General features: G+C 36.1%; 1 protein-coding gene and 1 non-coding gene across 3 annotated transcripts; one reads left to right on the top strand and one right to left on the bottom strand.

The window, feature by feature from the left end:
- Positions 1–219: 219 nt before the first annotated feature.
- Positions 220–22,973, bottom strand: wrap53 (WD repeat containing, antisense to TP53). 2 transcript variants are annotated; one of them, XM_087258801.1, is made up of 11 exons: positions 22,765–22,973; positions 20,771–21,009; positions 17,552–17,720; positions 16,802–16,897; positions 16,602–16,710; positions 14,626–14,714; positions 7,133–7,356; positions 5,297–5,508; positions 4,843–4,946; positions 4,617–4,760; positions 220–1,731 (listed from the first exon to the last, which is right to left on the bottom strand). In XM_087258801.1, the coding sequence occupies exons 2-11, from the start codon at positions 21,006–21,008 to the stop codon at positions 1,512–1,514; spliced, it is 1,605 nt and encodes a 534-aa protein (XP_087114927.1). In that variant the 5' UTR covers position 21,009; positions 22,765–22,973; the 3' UTR covers positions 220–1,511. The 2 variants fall into 2 exon arrangements, with proteins under 2 accessions (XP_087114927.1, NP_001242957.1); NM_001256028.2 differs by having other exon boundaries at positions 1,325–1,731; positions 20,771–21,043; positions 22,765–22,971.
- Positions 14,164–17,956, top strand: LOC141375348 (uncharacterized). The gene is made up of 3 exons (XR_015495554.1): positions 14,164–15,552; positions 16,186–16,312; positions 16,559–17,956. It is a non-coding gene; the product is annotated as an uncharacterized LOC141375348 (transcript).
- Positions 22,974–23,730: the final 757 nt, after the last annotated feature.

Genomic DNA, 23,730 nt, shown 5'->3' with positions numbered 1-23,730 from the left:
ATGCTGAAATTATACATATATTGTGCAGCTATAGTTAATACTCACCAAAACTATGTGGTTACCAGCAGACTTCACAAATGTGTTCACACAAGTCAGTCATGAAGCACAGATCTGGACCTACTGATGTGCAAGTAAACGATAACAGTTTTCATTTATGGTTAAAAGTAACAGTGCTGCTTGCATTTGCATAGCCAGCGAATTCCAGAAAGACACTAACAGTTTTTATGCAAACATGTTTATTAAACCAAGGTGATCTACCTGTTCCAAATGGTTCCTTTCAGCAAAAAGAATCAAATGTAGACCTGAAAGAGGAGAATTCCAGACAACTGTACAAAAATTGTATTTCTACTAACAACTGGAGCTTTCGAAAGTGGATGCAATATGACTACAGCATGTCTGACAAGGCAGAAACCCACTGATTTACAGAGGAATTTACAACCATGCACAGACACACACACTTATATATATGGTTTATGTGGACTATAGGCATAATGGATTACATTAATGCTTATTAAATGGCATTACCCATAAACCCAAGTTTAACCATTTTGAATTATGAGGACACATAGGATGTACTTATAATCCACCCTAATAGAGTACAACTAGGTGATATCCATGTCATTTTGTGTACTCTTAAACCACACACACACACGTGCACACACACAGAGAAAAAGCTGTAAACACACACAATTGTGTCACATAACCGCTCACGAACAAACATAAACATGAGTTATTTTAAAAGAGAATGTGCAGCCTCAGCTAAAGCATCAAGGCTCATTGAGAGACAGGAGACCAACACATTACGCGCGCACACACATACGCACATACATACAATAAAGCAGACTACTGGCTTAGAAAAATATATATTCACAGCTGCCCTCAGCAGCTCTATATGGCACATTTAACACGAGATAAACCGTCTCAGTCCATCACACACAGCCTTCTCATAGTCACAATCATTTCTTACAGGGATTAAACCAGCTGCTGAAATAACTGTACTGTGTTTTTAAAGTTAGTCCGAGACAAGTCTCAACACGTTTCCTGAAAAACCAGCTTTTGCAGCGAAAGGAAAACAAACCCAACGAAAAGGCTGCTCTCCGAAATCATGAACCTGAGAGTCATCACACTCCAGCAGAGACGGCAGATCTACGAAGAATTGCTGGTAAACAGAATGTAAACATCAATTTAGGGACCTGTCCAAACCAAATGAAATCTACGAATGAATTATTCATATTTCAGATCAGTGTTCCAGGTGATGCGAATCATAATTTGCTGTCAGGAATGGTTCGACTTTTACACCGTTATTGATTGAGCTTTACAAACCCAGCAACAACAAGAAATAAATGTCTGTACAAAAGGTTGGAAGATTAGTTCTTTTTTTAAAAATTACTATAGTACAATTAAAAGTGATGCAAAATTACAATCTTACCACTCTTAACCTAAACAATTAGCATTATAGGTTTGGCAGTAGATTACCGGTCAGTCAGAGTGCAGTTTAACAATCAAAAGTTTTAGCTGTCAATAACTGCTGGCTCCTCCTCCTGCCTTATCTCATTGGTTGAGGCCACTGGGCCGGCCCACCATAGCACCAGAGCGTTGTCCGGCCGGTCGCCGTTAGTTGGCATCACGTTCCCCTCCTCAGAATCAGACGTTGAGTCCTCGCTGTCAGACGGCCAGAAGAACTTACGCTGACCACTGGACGAAGCCATCAATGGCATGAAAGGATGGACACTGCAGCAATGAGAGAATAAGATAGAGAACAGTCTGAAAAAGTGCTGCACAATAGTGGAAAAATCTAATATTGCGATGTTTCATTTTTCAGCAAAAAATATTAAGATATGAATACAGTTTCACAAGATCGTTTGAATAGCATTAATCGTAAGCTTTTCTGGAGAGTCTAACAGTATTCAGGAAGAGAAATTGAATAATCACAATGCAAAAAATGGTATAGTTATTTTACTTTGTCTCGTTTTTTAATCCAAATATCTAAAAATTCTTAGAACAAGTAAAAATATTGTTTTCAACAACAGAAAAAGACAAGACAAGATAAAGAGTTTTTCCTTAAAACAAGCAAAATTATCTGCCAGTGGGGTAAGTAAAATAATCTGTAAGTAAAATGTTTTTGCTTTGAAATGTAGATATTTGCACTAGAAACAAGACAAAAATTCTAAGTAAGAAAACCTTTTTTGCATAAATCATATTAATTCTGTATAAATACACTAATCAATACAATGTAGCTCCTGGTCCTCAACATTGCATATCATATAGATGAGCACATTGCAGTAACGATGCTAAAACGATATATTGTGCAGCCCTAGTCTGAAATGCTTGGCTAATACAAGATAACATTAGTACACATGCTATTCAGTGCATTCGCCTTGATCTGAACTAAACAGAACTTCAACAGTGACAAACTAAACTAAAGGAGTTTTGACCAGAACTACACCAGCATTCTAGACGCCTCTCCTGCCTGCCTGAATTGCTGGAATGTTGCAGAATTTAAAATATTTTGTCTTTACTTTTTAAGGTTATGTGAAATTAAAATAAAAAAATTAAATGTTAGTCTCAAGGATATCTATTAGCTAGTGTGCTCCAAAACTGTGACAAAATTCACACTAGAAAATATAAAGCTGATTCAAAAGCATGCACTTTGTCACTTCCGCTTAAGTTGATCAACAGGTTTTTTTTCACGTCACCTCATTTCAGTTTCTCATCAAACCTTGACCAATCAATTGCTCTCTACTGTCTGACATGCCCTGTCCCCTTCAAGACGTTTCTCATTTGCCTTTCTTCTGATGTGCTTGATCTCAACCACTTTTACTGGCAGAGATATGATAAAAACAAAATGCTTATGGCTGTTTTTTTTAAGGGGAGGAGCTACTCTATGTCCTATCCTCTCTTCATTTGTTGCGATGATGTCAAACAACAAATAAAAAGTGCACATTTCAAAGCACTTCATGGGACCTTTAAAATGATAGTTCATTACTGTTCTTCAATCTCCACGTGATTTTGAACATTTATGAGTTCATTTCTTGTGTTGAACACAAAAGATTGCTGGGACACAAGTGTTGTATTGATCATAGTAAACATGCACCCTAATGTCAACCGCTGAAGTCATAAGGAGTTTCTGGATCATTATTGTGTATGGAGGGTTAGAGAACGCTAAGATTTCATCTAAACCAGGGGTCACCAATGTTGGTCCTGGAGAGCCAGTGTCCCTACAGGCTTTAGCTCCAACTCTCCTTAACACACCTGCCTGGATGTTTTAAGTATACCTAGGAGGCACCTTGATTAGTTCATGTGTATTTCATTAGGGTTGAAACTAAAGCCTGCAGGGACACCGGCCCTTCAGGAACAAGTTTGGTGACCCCTGATCTAAACAGTCTTAATTTGTGTTGCTAAGATAAAGATCTCAGGGGACTGGAACAACATGAGGGTGAGTTACTAATGACAGAAGTTTCATTTTTGAGTGAACTAACCTTTTAAATGACGTTGATTTGAAAATATGGAGCACAGATTAGGTACCACAGTATGGACTAAGCCAGTGTTTCTCAACCACGTCCCTGGAGAACCACCAGTTCTGCACATTTTCCATGTCTCCTCAATCAAACACACCTGATTCAGATCAACAGCTCATTAGCAGAGACTAAAAGACCTGTAATGGGTGTGACAGACAATGATGGTCTTGCAGGAACGTGGTTTAGAAACACTGGACCTACAATAAGCAAACAACTGAATTGGCAATTGAAATACGATGAATCAGTATTATCAGATATTGCTTTGATTATATAAAAATATATACAATTTATTATTATAGTGGTTTATTACCATGTTCACATAATATATTTGAGTCCTTAAGGTTATTTACTTATTTAGTCAATTTATTCCGTACACTTGCTGGATATTCATGTTTAATTGCTTTTGTATATTCAATAAAAATGTTCTGTTCACCATAAATCTGTATGCTAATATGGAAATCGCAATGAAAAACACAATATGAAAATAAATAAATAAATAATAATTTTCAGTTTCAAATTTTTTAAATAGATAAAATAAAATAAATTTTTAATTGAAAAATTTTATATGAAAAAAATCTCTTTTTACAAAACATATTGAGAATCACAAAATATTTTGGTAACATTTATTTTGATGGTCCATTTAAGTATTGCTAGACTGTCTGCTTAATATACTGCTATTAAACAGACATTTAACTGACTATAATAAATTTTGCATATACGTCAACTTACATTAACCCTAACCCTAACTTTAACCCCAACCTAACAGTTATAATCTAACTAATAATCTAATTAACTACTTATACTCTAATGAGAATTAGTTGGAATTTAGATGCAATGTAGCTTAAATTCAACAAACCAACCGTCAAAACAAAGTGTGACCCAGATTTTTAATTTTTAGAGCATCAAATCAGAAGAATTTTGAAACCATGTAAAACTGAAAACTGGAGAGCCATAATAAAAAGGTGAATAATTCAAATCTATTTATAAAAACTGTAATATTTTTAAAGCAGTTTTTCTCTGAACTTATCATTCTACACCAGCTTAGATTTTTTTATTTTCTACATCTTCTAAACATTATTCAAATTATAATAACTGTACCTGATGCCATTAGTACAGTCGGTGTGTGCCTGAAACTGTAGCAGTGGCTTTAGTATCTCCTCATTCCCATCAGGCAGTGCTGTTAAGGTGTCCCACACTGACACCACCCCATCAGTGTCTCCGCTCAGTAGATACCGGCCGGATCTATATCAGACGCACATATATTAATATGCTGAGGCAACAGTAAAGTAGTTCAGTTAAGTCCAGTTGTAAATTAGAATCTTACTGGTCCAGGTCAAAGTAGATGCGCTGGTTTGTATTGACATTCCTCTGCATGGAAAACAAAACCTGTCCTGGATCTCTGAGGTCCCAACACAGGATCTCTGAATCCTGAAAGCAATGATATGAAAGTGATAGTCCATCCAAAACATAAAAATGATGTCATCCTTTACTTATCAGTATCTTTCTTCAGCAACAAAAAATAAGACATTTTGAAAAATGTTGGAAACCTGTAACCATTCCATAGTAATGAAAGTTAATAGTTACAAGTTTATAGCATTCTTTAAAATATCTTCTTTTGTGTTCAACCCAATAAAAAAACTCATGAAGGCTTGGAACCATTTGAGCGAGAGTAAATGGTGAGTGCATTTTAATATTTGAGTGAACCATCCTTTTAACTGCAGAATTCAAAATGCACAAGCTAATAACAGCTCTTCTGATTGGTCGATAAGTCCACTGACCTTACGCCCGCCAGTGTACAGGTGATAGCCATTGGGTGAGAACAGCAGGTGTGTAAGGCCTCCATGGTGTCGGGTGGGCAGCAGAGCCAGCAGAGAGCCATCATCACAAGAGTAAAGGCCGACTGAGCGCGAGTACGAGCCGCAGGCATACATGGAATGGCACTGACTGAAGGCAATGCAGGAAATAATGCCAGTCTGACCCCGTTTCTTGACTTCAGAAGATACAAAATGAAGAGAAAAAAACAGTAACATTATTCATCATCAGTTATGATGAGGGTATTCATCATCAGTTTGGTTTACTATTAAAGGATAATAAAGAAACACAAGAAATGAGAAAGGTTCAGATGAAACAGGACCTCTAATTAAAGGAAGGTCTAGAACTCAGTAACCATGACTGTTGTTTTAATGAATCCCTTTCATAGCATGAGACATCAGCATAAGAGTACAGAACAGCCCTTTTAGCATTATTCTAAACATTGTCTATGCATCTGTATTATGTGCCGCACAATAAAAAAATACATTTTTGAGTCATGAATAAATTAGTTTTTTGTGGTTTTGGCAGGAAATTGATGCATTTCCATTAGGCATATTTTCATTGCAGTTCCTTTTTGTGCAATTTTAATGGTAGTGGAAATGCAGCTATAAACAACCTATGAAGTTGGGAAAAGTCTTACAGGTGCAGTATGTAAGTTTGAGACCCAGTGGTTGAACTAGGTATTGCATTCCTGGATCAAAACAAATGCAAGTACAGGTTGCCAGATTAAGAACCAACAGGAGCGAGCCTGACAATTGAGCTAAAGGCTGATTTAAATTATATTCTTTATATAAGTAACGGGTCGACGCGGTGGCGCAGTGGGTAGCATGTTTGCCTCACAGCAAGAAGGTCGCTGGTTCGAGCCTCGGCTGGGTCAGTAAGCGTTTCGGTGTGGAGTTTGCATGTTCTCCACGTGTTCGTGTGGGTTTCCTCCAGATGCTCCGGTTTCCCCCACAAGTCCAAAATCATGTGGTACAGGTGAATTGGATGGGCTAGGTCTGGGATGGGCAAACTTGATCCTCGAGGGCCGGTGTCCCTGCAGAGTTTTGTTCCAACACTAGTCAAAAACACCTGAACATGCCAATCAGTGTCTTCAAGATCACTAGAAATCTATAAGCAGGTGTGTTTGATTAGAGTTGGAGTTAAACTGTGCAGGACACCGGCCCTGCAGGACCGAGTTTGCCCATCCCTGGGCTAGGTTGTCATAGTGTATGTGTGTGAATGAGAGTGTGTGGGTGTTTCCCAGCGATAGGTTGCAGCTGGAAGAGCATCTACTGCGCAAACACATATGCTGTAAAAGTTGGTGGTTCGGTTCACTCCACTGTGGCAATCCCTGAATAACAAAGGGACTATGAATGAATGAATGAAAATAACACAAACAAGAAAAAGAAAAATGTATATAATATAAAATAATATAATAAATTATATTTACGTTCAACCCTTTTTCAACCTGAACAAAAGAACGTTTGTGTCACACAAGCAGAGCAATAATTACAATAGCAGGGTAGAAGCAACATCAATGAGTCAGTCACTACAAACATGCTAAGATAATTATATCCACAGCCACTGTCTAGATCAGAGCCAAGCATGCCATGTTAGCTTAATCAAGCCAAATATGTGTTTCCCGCCATGAATGTGTTTGGAATGAATCCACCCAAACAAACAAAAAGAAATTAAATGGGATTACAGGCATTCCACACCCATGCAAGCCAGCCAGTCGTCTTAATGACCCTGATTAAGACCCGTTTGAAGAGTGAGAGTGATTGATGTAGTGGTTATTCCTCTATGAGAGGGTCCCTCACCCATGGTGGGCCGCTGCTCGCAGTCTCTGCCAGGACGGTCGGTGTGGAAGACCCTGACGATTTTATCAAAGCCGCAGTAGAGCTGAGAGCCGTCAGGAGAGAAACACAGTGAATGAGCCGCTGTCAGCTCATCCAGGTGGTTGTAGGGTCGAAAAGATGCACGAAGGTCCCCATAGAAGGCGTCCCATATGTGGACCGGGTTGTCTCGGCTGCTGCTGGCAATGCTAAAGGGGAAACAAGAAGAAAGAGGAAAAATTAAATACAGTGAATGTTGCTGCAAAGACTAAAACCAGTTTTCTCCCAACAAAATCTATTGTTTTGGGGAAAACAAGAGATTGCAGTATCAGACTTGACAGTCAGTCTGGCTTCCCTTCAAAAGGCAGCACAAAAGACCCATTTACAATTGAGAATCTAACAAACGAAGAGCTACAGCAGCTTGAAATCAAAGATGACAAATATTGCTAGACAAAAAATATGAGGCTTATGTGAACATGTTCTTCCAAAAGTTTAGAAAATTCCTAGGAAAATGGATCTGGACAAAATTAGTATATATGCATACATATTTTATGATGACTTTACATTAATGGAAAACTTTTTTAAATATAATTTATAATAGTAAAGTGTTCCCTACACATATTTTGCCCAGGTTCAACTTAAAAATCCCATGATCCGCACTCATTGAGTTATTGCATTATATTTATTATTTCACATTCTTCTGGAAAATAACTATAAACATTTCAGCTCAAAGCCTTTCTCAGTGTGTGAAAAATTTTATTGACATTTGGTGAAAAGTTGGTTTACATTAATTAATTAATTGATTTAGCAAGTGCTATTTATTAAAAAAACAGTTGATTTACTCTTCATTTTAAAAAGAATGCATTAAGCAAATCAAAATTCTCATCAAAAAAAGAGAAATAAACAAAAAATGCATTATAATATCATATACAAACTACAACAGATAGGGAGTAAGGGAAAGTAAAAAAGTGGGATAAAGTAAAGTGGTCAGAGGAGATGGGTTATTTTATTTTTTGTTGATTCTACCATGATGTGGTAGGTAAAGCCACAGTCAGATAATTAATTTTTTTTGATGTAGAGTGTCGTAGTAATTCATAAAAAAGACAAATGGGCGTTGTGAAACAAGATTAAATTGTTTCTTCTTGTGTATTATTGCATAATCCACAACAACCGATGCCATGTCTGCGACGCCTCACGACACCATCGCAGAAAGTTTAGCATGTTTAATTTTTTCCCCATTCTACTCGACAAGTTCCATCACATGGGTGACAATAGGAGCACATCATTTCTCAGTTATCCGCGGGTGCTGCCGTTAATACAGGCTAGATTTTATTTTATTTAACAAACCAGTTCGTGTTTTGGGGCTGAAGCATATCAGACTTGTTTGAAGTACTTCACCTCAGATGTTATTTTTTATCTATAGTTAACTGACCAATAAAAAATACATTAAAATTAAGATACAAATTATACCACGAAAAATATACTAATTTTGTTTTGTTTTTTTGAGCCTGTCCATTACTCAGCTGTGCAGGTGGATGATTTGTTCCGCTCTGTGCAAAATAAGGATTTAAATAATCCTCCACGGTAATTGTTGCATCACAAACTTCTGTTATAAATTTGCTTATTTCTTTATTAGTCATTATTTTGACTTAAGTTAAAGTTTAAGTCTTAAATTTGTTTTCTGTCTCACTTGCTGCAAGTTCAGGCGAGGGAGTGTTTTATAGGCAACCCATAGCTGGAAAATATAGCTTACATTTAGATTTAAAGGAAAAAATCTTAATATTAAAAAGGAAATATATGTTTGATCCTATCAATGTCATAAATTCTCTTAAATAATATAGTCTAGTTGTCAGCAAGCATCAGTGCTTATTAAGATTGAAATAAGATTAAAAAAAAACATTAAAATTAAGATAAGAAACATTGTTATAGCAACACTCGTGAACGCTTTGGGAAATAACGCTCGTCGAAAACATTATGGCATGAGGGAACGTGAAGGAATGTGTAGTGATTTTATCAAGACAAAAACTGCATCATCTTGCATAGTGACTTTCGTAACCAACAATAAAAATCATGTGATTTGACCGGGGCTTAACATTATTTCACTAGCGAGAAAAGATGATTGAAAATATTGAGGAAATTTATATTGTGCCTTTTTGATTAACTAACTAAATACATAATCCAAATAAAATAAATTAGTAAAGTAAATAGCACAACAGCAATAAATAAAACAAAATATACACTGCACATTTATACAATCAAAAGGAGAAAAGCTTCTTTTTTGCACATCATTTTTCTCTTTTCAGAATGTTTTCTCAATCAGTGTAAGAAAGGACTGCCAAGTGTTCATATACAAATTAAAGCGCTCTTAGACTCTAAATATCACGTTTATAGCTAGCAGTGCTAGACATGAATTCTAGCTATTCATCAAATGAAGATGGTGTAGTAGATTTCCAATATCTTAGAATAATACTCCATCCAAATACCATAGCTAGACGGCACCATTGTCTTTGTTGTTGGGAGGGACAAGCATCTTCTGATAAAATACCCAACAATCAGAGAGCAGTGTACTTGTGTTGTGTAAAACCGAAAATATTATTAACAAAATGTAGAACCTCTTACAAAATGATTCCTAATCTCCACTTGTGTTTCACAAAATATAGTATTATGGATTTGGAGCACCATGATGGGTAGTAAATTATAAATAGTATTTTTTACATATAACGCTAAGTCTTAACAGGAGGGCAAGATCATTTAAATGCAGAAAATGAGAAACTACACCAAATGTCTTAAGTTGAAATGAAGGAAGTAAATGACCTGAATACTGAGCGCCTCCCCTGGAGGTAAGAGCCAATCATAAGTGAGAGTTAATGATCAGCCCCTGTGGACAGCTCTGCAGCCAATGACAGCATTTGGAACATTACGCTTACACACGCCTGGAAGGCAAAGCTTATAAACTGCTGTGTTCCAGAGGGCTTCAAAAGTACTTGTAAACAATATCCAAACCAGATAGATGCTGTCAACTTGTTACCGAGCAGAGCATGTCTTGTGTGACTTCTTTAACCTCATCCTCTTCATCTTTATCATTCTTTATTAAGTTCACAGTTTCGTCCTTGACCCACAACCCTCCCTCTTCTTTGTCATTTTCAGTTGCTGCAGGGTGGATTCTGTAATCCCAAACAGTGTTTGATCAGAGCGGATGCTGCGTGTGGGAAACAGCACATGCCACATTTAACGAGCCCTTGTTAGCAACCTGCCGCAGTTTTCTGTGACGACTGCCATTGATTTAGACTGATTTCTGTTTCATTGCCTTTCGTCCCACAAAAAAACATCCAACCATCAAAGAGAGCATCATTAAACAAGAGATGAAGCGACAGAGAACTGGAAAGGAAGAATAAGAGGCCACTTTTACTCTAAACAATTGCAGTGATACTTTTAGAAAACTCAAACACACAAACATTCAGTTATAGGGCTGGAAAAATAACATTACTGTTTTTGCTGTTCAATGCATTAAAAATTTTTGACGCAGTACAGGTTAAGGCAGTCTCAGAAATAAAAACTTGACACAGCAGAAAACAACAGACAGACAATCGGTCAGACTTGCTCAAAAGAATAACAGGCCAAACGACAGACAGACAAAATATGAATAGAGAGAGACAGACAGAAAGATAGAACACAGATTCACCAAGACCAAACCAACAGACAGATCGACTTACAGACAGATGAACAGACAGAGAGACAGTCAGACAGCTAGAAAAACAAACAGTTCAACAGACAGAACAATAGACAGAGAGAAAGATAGCTAGAAAGACAGACAGACAGACAGAGAGAACGTTAGAATGACAGACAGACAGACAGACAGAAAAATAGACAGCTCAATAGACAGACTATACAGCTAGACAGAGAGAAAGACAGGAAGTTAGATAGACACAGTTCAACGGACAGACAGAATAACAGACAGACAGACAGACAGACAGAACAAGACAGAATAACAGACAGACAGAACAATAGACAGAATAACAGACAGACAGACAGAACAAAAGACAGACAAACAACAACACAGACAGAAAGTTAGAATGATAGACAAGATAGCCAGACAGTCAAATAGACAGAGAGAAGGACAAACAGATAGATCAACAGAAAGACAGAATAACAGGCAGACATATAAACAGACAGACAGACAGACAGATAGCATGACAGACAGACAGCTATACACCCAGACAAAGAAAAAGACAGAAATTTAGATCAACAGACATACAAATAACTAGACAAACAGAAAGTTAGAATGATAGACAGACTTTCAAAGACAGAAAGTTAGACAGACAGACAGACAGACAGACAGACAGACAGAATAACAAAGGCAAAAAGACAAATAGACAGACAGAACAACAGACAGACAGATCACTAGACAGACAAAGGCAGAATGATAGACTGACAGTCAGAAAGACAGACAGACAGACAGACAGACAGCTCAACAGACAGACAGACAGACAGACAGCTCAACAGACAGACAGACAGACAGACAGACAGACAGACAGCTCAACAGACAGACAGACAGCTCAACGGACAAACAGACAGACAGCTCAACGGACAGACACACAGACAAACAGCTCGACGGACGGACGGACGGACGGACAGACAGCTCGACGGACGGACGGACGGACGGACAAACAGACAGACAGACAGACAGACAGACAGACAGACAGACAGACAGACAGACAGACAGACAGACAGACAGACAGACAGACAGACAGACAGACAGACAGACAGACAGACAGACAGACAGACAGACAGACAGACAGACAGACAGACAGATAGATAGATAGATAGATAGATAGATAGATAGATAGATAGATAGATAGATAGATAGATAGATAGATAGATAGATAGATAGACAGATGTAAAGATTAACATACAGAGACCTAGACAGACAAAGTAAGATAGAAAGACCAACAGACAAACAGACAAATAGATAGATACACAGACAGACACAGACAGATAGATAAAGCTATTCAAGCAGTCAGAGAGAAAGCTTGACAGCTAGACAGACAGACAGAACAATAGACAGACAGACAGAGAGATAGATAGATAGCTAGACAGACACACATACTAACAGACATACAGATTAAACAGACAGACAGACAGACATACAGACAGCCAGAAAGATAGACAAACAGACAGACAGACCGATTACTCTCTCCTAATGGTTTCTCAGAAACAGGAAATGTGAGCAGCCTCAATAATTCTAAAGCCTTGAAATTGACATTCTGAGTTAAATCCAACAATCTCCGCCACAGAAGGAGACAAGGCTCATCAGCACTGATCATAACACAAACTAAACAGAGCAATACTGGAGCTGGAACAATGGCAGCTTAATTAAACAAAACAATCTCTTTAAAGACGTGCCACATCTCTGGAAAGAATTAACTGGGCCACTTTGTAAAACAGAGAATGGAGATGGTAAAATAAATGTGACAGTGGATATAAGTGGTGTTAATCAGAGGCTGAAACTGGACCATTGAAACCATTTGTAGTTAATGATGAACGTGCACGAATGTGAATAGGATTTCAGAACAACTGCGGTAAGTGAGAAATAAATTGAGAGAGGAGAGCAGAATGTCAATCTTCGGGTGAACTACCCTTTAAAACCCATGTCCAACATTTTAACAACAGCCATGGGCATCCAATTACATTAGTCTTTATCAGTGTAGACATTGACTGAAAGAAAAGGCTTCTGATCTTCCTCTGGATCATGAGTGTGAAACATTGGCACGCAGAAGCTGTTTTATTCTGTTATGAGCTGAATGGGAAGCCAAACACAATTATTCTCCAAAGCACAAACAGGACAAAGCATTCGCACGCTGCATATCAATTTGGCCACGGCTACACAAGTCTAACTGTCAGCTGCTTTGCTGAACGGATAATAGGCCCCAGTTTGTTCTGCGTTATTTGTTGCCCGCTAGCATTCAAAGTAGCTGTTGAGATAAATACAAAATGACCACTATTAATGAGGGTTTCAAACCACCCTGCAAACAGTCCATTTACATTCCGCACACTATCCACAATAACAGGGATTCTCAAAATGACATCATTATGGGTAAAGGCGGACTCTTAGCCCTCTTTAACTTAAAAGGAGCACACAACACAAAAGATAATATGTTGTAAATATTTATACTACCGTTTAGAATCGGGGGTTACTGAGATTTTCCATTAAAAAAAAACAATTAAATTTAAATAATTTATTAAAAATATCACAAAACCTTGTATTAAACATAAAAGCTGTTCTATCATATACTGATTTAGTTTTTAGGATTTTTTTTAACCTAATCATTGCTAAAAAAAAAAAAAAAAAAAAAAAAAAAAAAAAAAAGTTGTGCTTCAGCTCTTTAAGCACAACTTTTCCCAAAATTGATTAGCGAAAAAAACATTCCTAAAAACTAAATCAGTGTATGAAAAATAAGGACTTATAAAAGATCATGTAGCTCTGGAGACATAATGATGATGGTGCAACTTTACACCACAGGAATTTGTTACAATATATTATTTAATATAATACGTCAAACTGAAAAAAAGAGAAAAAGAATTCTAAATTGTGTAACTGTAAAAATCTTGGGCTGCGGGGTTATATGGCTGTGGCAAACCCATGCTAAGACCCTGTTTATTATCAGTCATTCCTGCCTATATTGACCAAAATGCAGTTTAAAGAAACACTCAACTTTTTTTTTTACAATTACGATCAAGTCCCTTACAGTTAACAGTTGAGTTTCAACGTTCTTGAATTCATTCAGCTGATCTCCAGGCCTGGCGGAAGCACTTTTAGTTTAGCTTGGCACATATCATTGAATCAAATTAGACCATTAGAACATTTACTTAAAAATGACAGAAATTTATTTTGATCATTTTCCTATCTAAAGCAGAATGATGCAATGACAATGATTCAGGCGTTATGCAGCACCTGAAAATAGTCCCCTTGCACCACCAGATAGAATCTGTGTAATATCATTGCGCCTGCTGCAGTCATGGTACAGCAGCAAAATTCTTGATATTATTCAGAGTACAGTTATTAACCATCATCCTAAAAAATAGCAAATTTTCATTTTCAGTCAGGTTTAGTACACAATGTGATAAAGTAAGTGTCAAGCTTTAAATAGGAAAATTATCAAAACTCTTTTTTATTTTAGATTTTTTTATTGCAAAATAAGTGGTGGCCTTTTAACACCAGGAACCAGTTCCATATACACAGCCACCATGTGAACTCTTAAAACCTAGTTTGACCAAAAAAGGATAATGTCCAGATTTCCAAATTCAAAATGGAGCCTTTTTCTATCTTACTTTTAGTCCTGACTCATTCTTATGACGTCTATGCAGTTAACCGGCCACAGGTATTAATGGGGGCAAAGGTTGCTGACTCAGATGCTATTAACATCTCTAGATGCACTTGAGCATTTTAAAAAAGCTTGGATTGACATACACAAACTCACAAGCATGTGTCCGGGTCAGTAGAAGTCATCTTGGGGAACCAGCAGTAGTCATAGATGGTGTCTCCTTCTGCCATCTTCAGCACAGGACTCTGAGTCAAGACAGCATTAAGATTTTTAAATAAGTCCTTCATTAAAATGATGGATTTCTATGTATATTAATATATCAGAATAAAGAAAAAGTGACAATTTGACTGTGAATTTTAATTGTGAATGTCAAGAAAATTTTGTATTTTTACTTGTTTAAGTAAATGATAATCAGGGCCTAAAATAATTTCTTGACAAACACCAAAAATTATTTCTTGATTTCACACCAAGGTGTTGGAGACTAAGTTTCTTGTTTTACATATATTATTGATTCTAACACTTGCTGCTGAAAACAATATGTTGTAGTATTATTGTTAAATAATAAGTGTGTATTGGAATTATGTAAATAAATATGTAATCTAAAATGTAGCATTGTGATATTTCACCTTGAGTAGTATAACAAAGTTTTTAGACCTTGATGCTTCATAATGTTGCTCTACATTAATTCCATCACTGCAAGTTTGAGTCCCTAATAAATTCAATTAAAAATGCAACTTGCATCAAACATCTCAACAAGTTAGTAATGAGAATGATTTAAAAATCAGTATCAAAGTAACAAAAGCATATCAAATGACCGGCCACTTTATTAGGTACACCTAACTAGCATCAGGTTGGACCCTCTTTTGCCTTCAGAACTGCCTTAATCCTTCATGGCTTAGATTCAACAAGGTACTGGAAATATTCTTCAGAGATTTTGGTCCAAACTGACATGATAGCATCACACAGCTGCTGCAGATTTGTCAGTTGCATATCCATGATGCGAATCTCCTGTTTCACTACATCCCAAAGGTGCTCTTTGTAGCCAGAAGATGAGTACACTGTGGTCAGAAAGGGATGGACATGGTAAGCAACAATACTCAGGTAGGCTGTGGCGTTGACACAATGCTCAATTGGTACTGATGGGCCAGAGTGTGCCAAGAAAATATCCTACCACACGATTACACCACCACCAGCCTGAACCATTGAAACAAGGCAGAGAAGATCCATGCTTTCATGTTGTTGACGTCAAATTCTGACCCTACCATGCGAATGTTGAAGCAGAAATCAAGACTCATTAGAACAGGCAATGTGTGAATTGTAGCCTCAAATATCTGTTCTTAGCTGACAGCAGTGGCACCCAGTGTGGTCTTCTGCTGCTGTAGCCACCCACCTCAAGGTTGGATGTGTTGTGCATTTAGAGATGCTCTTTTGCATACTTCAGTTGTAACAAGTGGTTATTTGAGTTACTTTCTTTTAGCTGGAAGCATTCAGATCATTCTCCTCCGACCTGTGGCATCAACAATGCATTTGCGCCCACAGAACTGCTGCTCACTGGATATTTTTTCTTTTTCAGATCATTCTCTGCAAACCCTAGAGATGGTTGTGCGTAAAAATCCCAGTAGATCAGCAGTTTCTGAAATACTCAGAGCAGCCCATTTTGCATTAACAACCATGCCATGTTCAAAGTCACTTAAATCCCCTTTCTTCCTCATTCAGGTGCTCGGCTTGAACTGCAGCAGATCGTCTTGACCATGTCTACATGCCAAAATGCATTGAGTTGCTGCCATGGGATTGGCTGATTAGACATTTGCATTATGAATAGCTGGACGGTATAAAGTGGCCGGTAAGTGTAGTATTTCTTTATGAAGTATTATATATATAAATTATAGCTATTATGTATATATTATTATAATACTATTTAAAAATAAAAAAATTGTATTATAATAATATAATATAAAATAAACTAATATAATATAATATATTATAATATAATATAATATATTATAATATAATATAATATAATATAATATAATATAATATAATATAATATAATATAATATAATATAATATGCCAAAAATTGACTATTAGGCTCATAAAGATGAATATAAAGGAAGATCTGACGCAGACTGACCATCTCAGAAAGCAAGTCCCATTGGCTGCTGTACAGCTCAGCTGGGAGGTTATACACCCGGAGAACATTATCAGCGCTGTTAGACACAATGCAGGAACCATCTGGAGCCCTGCAGAGGCATGTCATAAAGAGAGACACAAGCTGTGATTCAGCTTACACGATACAGCCGTCATAAAATCGCTGCTTTTATCGGTTCTCACCATTTGCAGCCTCTGAGGTAATTCTCAGCGGAGTGCGTGTACTCGGCCCATGATCCCGTCAGCATCTGAGGATTCTGCCTGAAGTCCAGGCCTTGACTGTAGAAACAAAGACGAGCTGAAAATATCTCATTCCACTGTAACGGTCACATCAAATTTAATCCTAATCACAACAGCTTAAAGGGATGGTTCACCCAAAAATGAAAATGCACTCTCTATATACTCAAGTAGTTATAAACCTATTTGTTTCTTTATTCTGTTAAACACAAAAGATAACCATATCAGAAAGCTGATAATCATTGACTTTCATAGTCGCATACTGCTGTCATTTTTTAAATTGTACATTGTCCTGTTTTTTTTTTTTTTTTTTTTTTTCCGAGTATGCTGTTGTATTTTGCATTGACGTTATATTTGCACTGTCATTTTATTTGCACTGTCTGTATTTTGCACTGTTGTTGTATTTGCACTATCTGTATTTTGTACTGTCTGGAGCCAGCACCTAAGCTTTTCACTCATCATAGCACACATGCTGCTGATGATGTGACAATAAAAGTGATTTGATTTGAAGAAAAACAACTACTAAAGAAGTCAATGATTATTGGTTATTTACAACATTTTTCTAAATATCTTCTTTTGAGTTTAACAAAAAAAGGATAAACTTAAGCAGATTTGTGTCAAGTTAAGAGAGAGTAAATGATGACAGACTCTTCATTTTTGGGGAAACTATTCCATTAAGATGAGCGATACACTTACTAGTGCTGCTCAGCTTCTGGACTGTTCTTCTCAGGCTCATCAGCTGTATTCTCCTCAGTCTGTTCCAGCATTTCTCTGCTCTCTGCTCCGTTTTGATGCCATTCATTGTCTCTTTCCATCTCTGCATGTTCCGCAACATGTACTGGTTCATCTGTCTGATGATATGACACTAAAAGAAGGAACACCTTAGTTGACAAGGCAGGAATGGCCCTATGACACAGTAGCTGTATAATTCCTTCAGTCTTTCTAGATTAGATTAGTACCACTTTCACAAAATGTTAAAAGTATGCAATTTACATTTGCGATGTTGCTGCAATACTGGCTTTTTGAAGCAACTTCTTTAAGTAAAAGTCTAGTTTGTCTAAAATGCTATTTTGCATTAAAAGTTCTTAGGTCTTAAATTGTATAAATTTAGTTTTTCCTGCCAAGGGTTGGATTCTAAAAAGTTTATTTTTTTATTCAATGATCACATTCTGCTTGCCATTTATTTAGCTGTAAGGAAAAGTCATCTTAATTTTTTGTGCACTTGAAAGATTTTTAAACTGGGGAAAGAGGGATATTGTCAGCATCAACAATCACTTAATGCAGTTACGGTATAATTTACATTAGACAAAAGGTTTAAACTTGTCAAAATTAGGTAATTCACTCTTGTATGTAAATGTGGTTAAATATTAAAGAGAGTTTACCCAAAAATGACAATTCTGCTATTATTTATTTATCCTTTGCTTGTAACAATGATTTTCTTTTCTACTGTTGAACACAAAGTAAGATATACTGAAGAATGTTGGAAAAAATTCCCATTGGCTTAAAATGGATGTCAGTGGCTGTTTTTTTTCCAATATTCAACAAAATATATTGCTTTGTTTAAAAGTTTAGTACCCCTAAATGTGATAAAATAGCAAGAAAAGTTTCATTTTTGGGTGAAAAGCGCCTTTTAACCAAAATATAAATATATGTAATAGAACAATAATGAGAGAGAGAGAGAGAGAGAGAGAGAGAGAGAGAGAGAGAGAGAGAGAGAAAAGAGAGTTTAGAGTTTATTGCCTTATCAGCTTCAATGTATATTTGAAGGCAAAATATGATCAAATTTACAGTTTATAAGTAACATCTTTCTATAAACAATGCAATAATGCATAAAATAATATGAAAATCTCTCTTTTTTTAAATATTTCCTTTCATTTCAAAAACTTTTGAAGAATTCACATTTACTCTCATTGAAAAATTCCTTCAAAGTCTCTCTAGATTAAGCATCTTCAGACTTTATTCCCAGGCTTTGGAAATAGACATTAAAATTTATTTGGATTTAGCTTTGTATGGATGTTCAGACCAGGCTCTAACTTGGCCTAAACACCAACAACTCTCCCTTATGTTTGGCATGGTGCAGGCCAAGAGAGTGATTCTGATGGAGTGAAATTCCACGACACCTCCAAGTTTTTTTAAAAGCTGAAATGATTTTTGCCTTTAAGCTGGAAAGGTTATGTTTCTCTAGATTCTCTGGCAAACAGAAAATGTATGACAAAATATAGGGGCCCCTTCCTTAGATGTAGGTTAATAATGTCTCTGTAACTATTTTTGGCAGTATTTTGTTTCTTATTCCATTATTCTGGCTGATATCTTTTGTATTGTATTTTTGATTGTGCTGTATAATTGCTGTAATGTTTGCTAGGGTTTTGGTGCATGTTCCAGTTAGTATCAGGCAATAATACCAAAATAATTTTGTTAACATATATACAGGATGAGCGCTGATGCCTCACAGAAAGAAGGTCACTGGTTCATGCCTTGCCTGGGTGAGTTGGCGTTTCTATGTGGAGTTTGCATGTTCTCCCCTTGTTGATGTAAGTTTCCTCCTGGTGCTCCGATTTCCCCCAGAGTCCAAAGATAAGCGCTATAGGTGAATTGAGTAAGCTAAATTGTCCATAGTGTATGTGTGTGAATGAGTGTTTATGGGTGTTTCCCAGTGATGGGTTGCAGCTGCAAGGGCATCCACTGTGTAAAACATATGCTGGATTATTTAGCGGTTCATTCCGCTGTTTAATAAAGGATCTAAGCTGAAAAGAAAATGAATGAACGAATGATAAACACGATGAGTGCTGTCGCCTCACAGCAAGAAGGTCGCTGGTTTGAGCCTTGGTTGGCGTTTCCGTGTTAAGTTTGCATGTTCTCCCCATGTTAGTGTGGGTTTCCTCCGGGTGCTCTGGTTTCCCCCACAACCCAAAGACATGTGGTACAGGTGAATTGGGTAAGCTAAATTGTTCGTAGTGTATGTGTGTTTGGGTTTTCCAGTGATAGGTTGCAGCTGGAAGGGCATCTGCAGTGTAAAACATATGCTGGAGAAGTTGGCAGTTCATTTCACCGTGGCAAGCCCTGATTAGTAAAGGGACTAAGCCCAAAATATAATTAATAAATAAGTAAAATGTTTCTTTAAACAATACAATAATAAATAAATTAGGATTAATTTCTTTTAAAGATTTTTTTGGATAATTTCTAAAATTTTTGAAGAATTCACATATACTCTCATTGAATAATTCCAAAGTCTCTATAGATTAAAACCACTTCCACATAACATTAAGAGTATGCTTTTTACATTTAGGATTTTATTCCAATACTGGCATTTTAAAGCAATTTCTCTTGAGTAAATGTCCATAAATAAGTCTAGCTTGTCTAAAAGGCATATTGTGTGTGTGTGTGTGTGTGTGTGTATATATATATATATATATATATAAAGATTTTTGATTCCAAAGATTCCAAAAAGTGTATTATTTGATCACTAATCCCATTCTGCTTACCTTTATTTAGAATGTAAAGTGAGATTTTGAACTTCTTAATTCTTCCTGTAGGTGTAATTCAGTTAAATTTATCTGCTTTTTCATTTCCAAGCAAGCAAACACATCCTGGGATCAAGCATTAAACTATATTTTATATATTTTGTGGCACCATGAAAAAAAACAAAAAACACTTCATTTCCTTGCAGCTCAAAAAAAAAAAAAAAAAACATCACATTCAAATTTCAGAAGGACCCTAAAGTTCACTTACACACTTATCTATAAAATTGAATGCATATGAAAAGCTAAAGGACAAGATCCGTGTAATTCTTTAAAGATGGAAGCGGAAGCTTTACATATGGAGTTTATTTCTCACATCAGAAGTGTGTATTGACAGAGTGCCAAACAGGATGCATTAAATCCTAAATGTACTGTAGCTTTTACTAAATGGCCTCACCTTCCTCTTCAACCCCAGCAGCATCTTGGCTTTTGCTCTTCTCCTCTGAAGGCTCATGGGCTATCTCTATCATAGGGAAATCAAGAGCCACATCCTCCTGCTGGAGTCGAGGCTGTTTCGCTGCTGGTTCCTCCTCTTCTTCCAGTGCTCCTTGAACAAGTGCTTCATGGGGAGGTTCTCCATCAGCCTCTGCTTCCTGTCCTGCAGCACCCTCACCACTCTGAGCAACACCGGACATCCTGTATTCACTGATAAATAAGTGTGCAGTGGCCTCTGAAAATATGAGCAAGTCATGGTAATTCAGTTATAGTTATATACAGTACACACATAAATTGTCTGAAAATGAAAAAATAAAAAAAGTCCTTGGAGATTATACATTTTCATTACCCATTTCTAACTTAAAAAACACATGCGAGACTTCTGTAAATCTATTTTTGCTCATTTATTATGAGAAATAAATGTATACTCTTTATTGTAAAATTCAGCAAAAATGCTTATACTTTCTTTGAAATGAAAAAAAACGCATAGAATTTAAATAGTAAGTAATATATAAAAAATGTTTCATTATAAAAATGTACTTGTAATGCCTTAATGAATACAATAGAAGTTCTCACTAAATATGACCTCTAACCCCTCCCCCTTATGTTGTTGCAATAGCCAAATAAACATTGTATAGGTCAAAATTATCGATTTATGTCAGAAATCATTAAGTAAATCATCTTTCATGAAGATATTTAGCAAGTTTTTTCCTGTAAATATATCAAAACCTATCATTTGATTAGTAATATGCATGGCTGGGAACTCAATCTGGACAACTGGCAATTTTCTCACTATTTGTATTTTATGCACCCTAAGCTTCAAGACATTCAAACAGTTGAATCTCAATCAAATATTGTCATATCTAAACAAGCCATACATCGATGGAATGCTTGTTTATTCAGAGGATATACATCTCAATTCCAAAATTTGACAGTCATAATTTTTTGATCCTGGGTCACCTATACATAATACATTCAATATATATACACTGTATGCAAAAAAAAAAAAAAAAAAAAACTCTGACATTGCACTCTAAAATTATTCTTTTTTCAGCCATTCATGTTTATGTTCAATAAGTTCACTTTAAAAGCTATGAAACATGAAAACAACTTATTTGCCATAAAAGTGAAATTACTGAACCTAAACAGGAAGCTGGGGGAAAAAGTCCAGTTTAGAAGTAAAGGTCAAACAGCACTTAGAGGTTTGTGCATCTGAACTCTTCATAAATAAACAGAAAGCATATTAAATGCAAGTGTTTATATTATTTCAATATACGTTTAGATAACTGAAATATGAAAATATGGATGGAATAGTGCATAATACAGCATAATACAGACATTCTTACAAAAAGAAAAAGTTATTCTGACTTGTACTTATTAAAACATACAATGGAACAAATTACCTTATGATATTTTAATGTATTTTAAATGATTAAAAACGTCTGCTTACAAATGAGTTAAAGACTAAAGTTTCGAATTAAAATTGCAACAAATCAGCATCTTGCGGCTGCACTGTGAGGCTTAAAATTGAGGTAAAGTTGGTTTTACATTCACACATTCAGAAATAGCAAACACTATTTAATTGACTCTGAACAATTTTGTACTTTAGTCTTTGGAGGCTAATATGATGTCCATATTTCGAGTTTGTAAAGAATGCTTTTCTGAAAATAGGCCTCCTATTAAGGTGAAAGTCCGAATGTCCGAATATAAAACCAACTTTAGGACTCTTTTAATGTCACCTAGTTACTCGTGTTGTTCTATTTTTGTCTGCTTGATAACCTTTTTAGAACACATAACGACACTGTCCCGTCCTGACATGTATTCTAGTGTATATGCAGATGTGTATAAATGCTGTCAGGTGTTAAGTTAACAATTTGGTGCGGCTGCATCACTAAAATTACAATTATCATAATCGTAATTATAAATATGTTGTGTTTAACAGCGGCATCACTCTACCTGTTGTTTCTTTAACTCGTGTCTGATGTGTCTTGTGCTCTGGCTCTTACAGAACACGCAGTCGTCCTCAGTGTTTGTGTTTTATTGAATTCAGAGAATAGTTTCCGAGCATCTCGACTACAAATGCACTATGTTAAACCAACAGTCAACAAAAACTCGCGCGTCGTGTTTGTAATCGCAGGGCGCCGCCATGCCTGCACTGTAAGCTTATCCAGGTCACGTGACTCTCGCGATATTTGCGTCATACTATGAAATATTTTTAGTACACTTTCGAAAAGCTTTAATGTATTTTGTCATATATTAGACTGTGTTTTGTTTGGTATTTTTCAATAAGCAAAAATAAAGACGTCTTCATACTGTTTAACAGAAATAATATCAATATTTCAGTGTAATGAAAGCTTTTATGACAAAACCTCGCCAGGCATATTCCCAAAACAGCCCTCAATAAGCTAAAGTGTCGTTTTGAAACTTTATATTTGCGGATATCCTTCAAATTACCATTGGATTTGACAACTGATAGAAAACTTTACTCACTAAATATAGAAAAAAGTTGCTTGGACCACTTAATAATCTTTATCGCTCATACTAAAAGATGATAAACGTAATCCACCCCTATTTTACATTTTTTTATTTAAAACATTAAAGTGGACAGTTTAATTGCATTTACTAAATATATAATTTTAAATGAATGTTACTGTTATACATTATATACTCACATCCTTGTGCATTTTTTTTTATTCACACACTGACAGTAAAGAAAGGCTTGTGTGTTATTTGTGCACGCCAGTGTGGAGATAAGATTATTTGTGAATCTCTAGTCAAATAAATATATTTTGATCATTGTTTCTAAATGTTATTTATTTTTTATTTTTTCCACATGGAAAAATAAATATTATTTAATTAGAGAAGAAAACATTAATGCTTTGAGAAACCCAGTCTGAATAGTTTTAAAAGCTTGAGGTTTAA

The sequence above is a fragment of the Danio rerio genome, chromosome 7, assembly GCF_052040795.2.
Source record: "Danio rerio strain M-AB ecotype USA chromosome 7, GRCz13ab, whole genome shotgun sequence".
Taxonomy (NCBI): Eukaryota; Metazoa; Chordata; class Actinopteri; order Cypriniformes; family Danionidae; genus Danio; species Danio rerio.
Note: the sequence above shows the minus strand (reverse complement) of the source record. Positions and strands in the feature narration are given on the sequence as shown.